We start from the raw sequence: 6,710 nt of genomic DNA, 5'->3' as shown, positions 1-6,710 counted from the left end.
TACTTCCAGGCCATGATACCCTTGTGTTTAGGTCACATGAGCTGACTGGTGCGTCTCCTTGCACCATGGTCGATCCTAAGGATCATATCCAGGATCAGGGACATGACAATGACGACCGCCTCCAGCGCGTGAAACTTGACCGCTTATCAAAGTTCTGAAACTGCGGTCCAAGAATGAGCTGATGCGTTGTTTTGAATATCGTCGAGATCACGCCTTGGTAATGAACATCATCGTCCATATTCAAACGGTTACTCTGTTCTTGGATTTGACTTAACCGTTGAGTCCTACTCTTTCTTGGATTGCAAGAAACTCTCCCGGTTGTTCCAACTAACGTCTGGGAAACGCAATCGCTAGAGTTAAGCGGTTGGTGAACGCAGTTATTGAGTTCTTCACCCACAAACTGCCAGCTTTGTACCTGAGACGCACTACCACCGTTGATAAACGAATCATGATCCTCTAGTTCTTGTTCAAACCCACTTGTAGAAGTTGTGGGAAAAGCTTCAGTTCCAAGAATGTACTTATCGCTGTTTAGAGGATCAAATATTTCTTGATAATCAGATCTCGTTGATATAGTTCCATAAGGATGAGCTTCAAGGAATAACGTCTTCACGCATTGTATCACGTTCAAGTCCTCTGTAATCTAAATTAATTTAACAAAATAAAGAATTTAAATATCTCTTTTAAATTTTATAAATTACAATTAAACATTTTATAAAAAAAAAAGAAAATGTAATAAAATTATTGGCTTACATGTTCGGTTGTGCCAATCTCAAAGACTCCTCCAAGAAATGGGAAGCAAACTACTGTCAGAAGCGAAGCACTCTTTTTTTTTTTGTAAAACCCCACATGAAAATGAACGTTTTCAGTATAGTGTTAGCGTTTCCAGTAGCAAAAAATAACTCAAAAAACTTACTTTAGCCAGAAGAGAGCGAGTGAAGACTTTGCTATCGGCGGTATGAGCGTTGCATAGCCATATTGGTTCTCCGTTTGCTAATGCTCCTCCCGTTATTCTACATTAAAAAGACGGAACTAACCTTTATGAAACAAACCAAATTGGCGTTTTGTTTTCGCCTTTCTAGTATAGTTTATGAACCGTATTGACTTTATTTTTAAAGGTTAACTCATTTCTAAAACACACAAACATATATTCTAGAGATTGCGGTTGTAACAATCAAACTCTTTCAATGTCGGAGGAATAGCTCCTATGGAAGATGATAATTTAAGAAAGACCATGATAAAAAATTTTTTTGTCCTTTTTTAATTTTTACTTTTTTTAGGAGACAAAATCAAATACTCTTTATTTTAATATTAAATGTTTGAGGTTGACAAAAGTAAACATTAAATGTTTGCGACTTCTAATACAAATCTTGAAGTATAGTTTTTTAGAACCAATCTAGAAGTATGTAGTTTACAATCACCAAAAAATAGATTGATCTTTGGAAATTTGCAAGAGTTTACATTTATATTAGTTTTTAACTAGATATAAATTACATATTTTCTTAATATATTTCTTTTAGTGCGAGCTGCGATGGATTATAATGAAGACGGAATTACCCTTCACCATTGTTGAAGACGAAAGACATGCATACTAGGTAGTACCACTCGGTGTCGGTGAGATCTTCAGGAGAGAGAGCCGAAGCGGAAGCTCGTCTACTGACCTGAGAGCCACCGGAGGCTGAGGAATCCGCGAGCGAGAGAGATTCATAAAGCTCTCTAAGCTGCTCGCTTCTCTCAAGACCCAACTGGTCAGCTTTGACTTCCACTGCCTGAATCGTCTTCCTCGTCTTAATGTCTCCATTGTAGTATCCATCTCCCCATTCCAGCATTCTATTTACATAAACTCAAAAAATACTGATAAAATAATTAAATAAAACTTTTACTTTAGAGAAAGAGGCTAAAGGAGATTAAGAGATGTACCCTGGTTGAGAAGCAGAGATAGACCAAAATATTCCATAGCTCCATTGAATGTTTCGAACTGAAACTGCGAGGTGTTTGTTCAGATTTTCCGGCACGGTTCTGTTTTCTCCGGTAGCCATTTCTATTCATCTCTGTAGCATCCACACAAAAAAAATAATCAGACTCTTATCTAGAATAGGAAAGAAGCAGAATGGATTTTCAGGTTATGACTTGTGACGTGAGTTAGTGATTTTTACATGACACTGGTTCGGTTTGGGGAAGGGAGAAGACAGCAAAACCCATGATATTTATTTTGAACCTTCTATATATGGGAAAAATATTAACAAGAATTTAAATACAACTCCCTCTGTTTCAACTCCGTTTCACAAGAGATGAAATTTTAGAAAGTTTTGACGTTTCAAAATATATGATGTTTTCATTTTTAACGTGATTTTTTAATTTATCAAAAACTGTATAACCAATGATTTTTATAATATTTTTTTGTAATTAGTCAAATAGTTTTAAATTTATATTTTAGTCATACTTTTAAAAATAAAAAACAATTTTCTTAATAACGGTGCATAGCCTAAAACTTAGAGTATTTTGGAAAGATGGAGTAATATTTAGTTTCTGTGACAAAAAAAAGGAGTAATATTTAGTTTTTGAAGTTACTATTGTTGTGGTGGAATTGAGCTTTAATTCGACAGAAAAGGACTGTGTCAGAATCTCTTTATGGATACTTAGGTTAGGTGAATATACACTGCGTAGTATCACATAATTCAGAATTTTTTTTGTCATCTATTGGATTAATATTGAAATAACCGTGACTTACACAATGCCGACAAAAAAACAAAGTTTTTCCGAAACCATAAGCCGACGAGGTAAAACAACACCCCTCGGAACCAAAAGTAAAAACAACAACAACAACGACTGATATAACTTAAGCTAAAATAAGGAATGGATAGACCACTACGGGAAAGAAGAGCAGCACTTTGCACTCAAAGTCGAGCATACCTTACGAGAATACATTCACAAATAAATTCAGAAATTTACAAGGACTTTTTTCATAGTTTTTGAAAATGAGTGGTAAATAAAACAAAAGTAGTGTGTACCTACCCTGTGGTTAAATATTGTGTTCCAAGCTGTGAGCACCACTCTCTTTTAATTTATTTTGTTAAAAGAATTTACATATAGTTCTTTATCTTTGTACTATATTTATAAAGTGATAAACACTAAATTAATTTAAAGAAGAATTACAGTAGCTATATTTATAAATACATAAAATATGAACATGTCTAACCACTATCAATTGATTTATGCGTATTCTTTATAGACATTATGCATAAAATATAACATGGAATCAAACCAATAGTATGGATATGCTGTCTTTTTATCTCTTATATATTATTTTAGGAGCATTAGAAATAAGTAACCTTTAACTCATGTGTGATTTACAAATGTGCCATTTCCTAGGTGTCATCACCACAAGCTCTCTCACCATCTATTTTCAAAACCCCTTAATTAACTAGACTAATTACAATAACTTGCCATTAGTCATTATATTGAAACTTAACTAATATACTCTAAACTTTTACTTATTGACTAACCAAATAAATAATGTCTACGATTTATGGTTTCAGTTATTATTTACCATATGCTATTACACAGTTTAATTATGATGCATTCCATTATTCTTTACATGGTTTTCGCATTATTATTTACCAAACCAAAAATATGGTAAATACAATTGTTTGTTTCGGTCTTAGCAGAGACCAAAAATACTCTGGAACATACTCTATTATACAGTTTTTGGCTTTCATGATTAAATCGTACATGGTTAAATACTATTTTGATTATTAGATGACTTTTTATGAAGTTTACAATGTTTTTCACTATACGACCAATACAACCGTTAAAAACATAGTTTAAAATCATTACACTTAAGTAGAATATTTCAAAAGCATAGTTTGAAATTATTATAATTGAGTAGAATATTTTGTTATCATCAAACGATCCAGAATCATTATTTTCATGTGATATTAAGCGATTATGTATTTTGTATGATTCGATGCTCTAATATACTAAGTCATTCATATTTGAGGCTCTGAATCATATAGTTTCCCTAAGTATATAAAATACAGTTTCGGACCAATGATGATGACATGTTGTAACTTAAAACCATAATATAAAATCGTAATAAAACTGGATGGTTTGATTTGATGAAATCAAACCATCCATTTATGTAATCATCAAAATCATTGTAAGTTATGTTTTAATGCTGATTTTAAATTAGTCAAGTTTGATGCAAGTTATTTTTAAAAGAATCTGATTACTGAAAAAATTAAAACGTACGTTTACGGTCATTTATTCAGCCTGATGTATTTTCGTAAAGTTAGAACTATGAATTCTCAATCACAGAGTTCCTTACTGTAAAAACCCACATGATTTTGAAAAATCTTCCTATGTTAATTATATCATTAATAGCTTAATTATGCCTTTGATTCGTTTATAATAAATAAAAGATCTTCAATCCTTTGTCAATCACGTAGGAATATTTCTGGTTTGGAATTGTATTCTCCTCTATTTATCATATTTTAGGAATGTAAAACCCGTTTTGACTACATATTGATTGTATTCCAAATTTTAAAAATAATTTTGACATAGTATTATTATTTCATATGCACCGTCGAATCATACAAATATAGAAAATACATGTGATTGACACTGATTGACCATTTATCTTTTGAGAATCCAATCATGCGAGAAATTGGTTATTTTAGTATTTAATGTGATTGTATATTAGATTAAATGTGTAATGCTATCATATAAGGAATAACTTTTAATGTTAAACTTTATTATCATGCTTTAGTCAAACTTCCCTTCTTTTTATTTTTATATATTCTCAAAAATAAAAAGATGTAAAATATAAATGACATAGTGATGTAAAATATAAATACATTTTATTTATTTTCGAGAATAATAACTAATTTTATATAAATTTTTGATTACTCATATAAATTCACTCCCATGATCTATATACTTCAAGTACATACAACCAATAACACAAGTTTTTTTTTAAAAAGCGAAGCTTATCTATACACAATCTCCTCCAATCATTCATTATAAAATATATAGTATTGAGACTATGACTTTTACATTTTCAATACATATATATTAAAATTTATAAAAAATTTAGTTCATTCATCCTGCGCATGGCGCAGGTTATCACCTAGTCACATAGTAAAAAGGTAGATTTGACCTTTAATTGTTAGTACTTAGTAGTTCGAGTATGGTTGTTGATTTTGTTATGCGAATGACTAAGATATTATTTCTTATGATTATAATCATATAGAGTATAATTCAGTTTAGAAGAGGATTGACGAAGAACCTTTATTTTGAGAAAACCTGATAGAAATCTCATCATAAAATATGAATAAAATTTAAAGTGAAAATATACTCCTTTAGTGCTTATTGTAAAATTGATGATTTAGTACTTACGTATATAGTAATAAAATTAAATACACAATTTATCTATTAATTTTTTAGTTTTGTTTTTAAAATTTATTTACTTCCCAATAAAAATATCAGTCATATTTATATATTTTAATTTATGTTCAATTAATTTTAAAACAAAGAGCATAAAATAAAATTCCAAAACATTAAAATTTTAAAGACAAAAACGAAATCTGAAATATCATTGTTTTAAATAAAGAGGGAGTATATAAAAACCATTTTGAGTCAGAAACACAATACAAACAAAAAATCATAAAATAGCACTTATAAAATCCAACCTAAACCTGTTTTGCCAACTATACGACAAGCAATGGTTAATTGCTATGAGTGCAATAAATTCACAAGAAACTGTAAATTCACGAAGATTTTTTTTTAATGGTGAAACACTATTGACACGGAAGTTGAGGTTATGGCCTCGATGAGCTCCCGGCAAAACAGACAAACAAGCTTTTTTTTTTCTTTTTTAAAAAAACTGGAACAGACAAACAAGCTTGCATTTCTTAATTTATCGATGTTCTTATAATATACTACTTACTATACTTTTGGAACATGATGTTCTTTGAATATATTCTACATCGTTTTGGAATCTTAAGAAGTAGAACGTTTAGCTATGAATTTGTAACTGCTAATTAGTTGCCCTCTTTCAGTTTTGTTGCAAAAATTATTATTTTATTGTATTTATAAATGTACGAGTCAATAAACGGTAATTTGCGACTCAGTTCCATGCAAGCCAGACAATTAAGTTTATCAAGAAAGACTGAAGCTTGGAACAAAGATAATGTTGAGGACTACCTAGAGTTGTGAAAGGAATCAAATGAAGTTAAGTGATTGTCTATGAATGAAGTTTGGCAAAAGGGCACTGAAAAGAGATAACTATAGAAGAAACCAAGAGTTATTTATTTTCATAATTATATAATAGTACTCCTTCTGTTTCGAATTATATATCGTTTTAAATCAAAATTTTATTTCAAATAAATAACATTTTATGATTTTAATACAAAATTTATTGACTTTTTATTCTAAATTATTTTTCTATTGGTTGAAATCTGGTTAAGTGTATTGGTAATGATGTTTTTATTTAGTAAATATACAAACTTAAATGTTTTATTAATCTGTGTGTCGAAGTCTAAAACAACAAGTAAAATAAAACGGAAGGAGTATAAGTTTGTAATTAGAGCTTCTCTTCTCCCAAAATTATCACTCCTAAGAGCATCTCCAATGTATTACTCCAAATTTTACTCCAAAATGGTGCAACTCCAAAATGGAATAAGGTTTTACTCCAATGTATTACTCAATTTTTT

At 30.2% G+C, this 6,710-nt stretch overlaps 1 protein-coding gene across 3 annotated transcripts; it reads right to left on the bottom strand.

Annotated features, from left to right (window-relative positions):
• Positions 1 to 79: 79 nt before the first annotated feature.
• LOC130505437 (transcription factor EGL1-like) lies at positions 80 to 2,295 on the bottom strand. Of its 3 annotated transcripts, none has more exons than XM_057000035.1 (6): positions 2,154 to 2,295; positions 1,918 to 2,048; positions 1,555 to 1,827; positions 914 to 1,010; positions 751 to 822; positions 80 to 640 (listed from the first exon to the last, which is right to left on the bottom strand). In XM_057000035.1, the coding sequence occupies exons 2-6, from the start codon at positions 2,034 to 2,036 to the stop codon at positions 95 to 97; spliced, it is 1,107 nt and encodes a 368-aa protein (XP_056856015.1). In that variant the 5' UTR covers positions 2,037 to 2,048; positions 2,154 to 2,295; the 3' UTR covers positions 80 to 94. The 3 variants fall into 3 exon arrangements, with proteins under 3 accessions (XP_056856015.1, XP_056856016.1, XP_056856017.1); XM_057000036.1 differs by having other exon boundaries at positions 2,128 to 2,220; XM_057000037.1 differs by lacking the exon at positions 2,154 to 2,295 and having other exon boundaries at positions 1,555 to 1,851; positions 1,918 to 2,051.
• Positions 2,296 to 6,710: the final 4,415 nt, after the last annotated feature.

This window comes from Raphanus sativus, unplaced genomic scaffold (genome assembly GCF_000801105.2).
Source record: "Raphanus sativus cultivar WK10039 unplaced genomic scaffold, ASM80110v3 Scaffold2277, whole genome shotgun sequence".
Lineage (NCBI taxonomy): Eukaryota > Viridiplantae > Streptophyta > Magnoliopsida > Brassicales > Brassicaceae > Raphanus > Raphanus sativus.
Note: the sequence above shows the minus strand (reverse complement) of the source record. Positions and strands in the feature narration are given on the sequence as shown.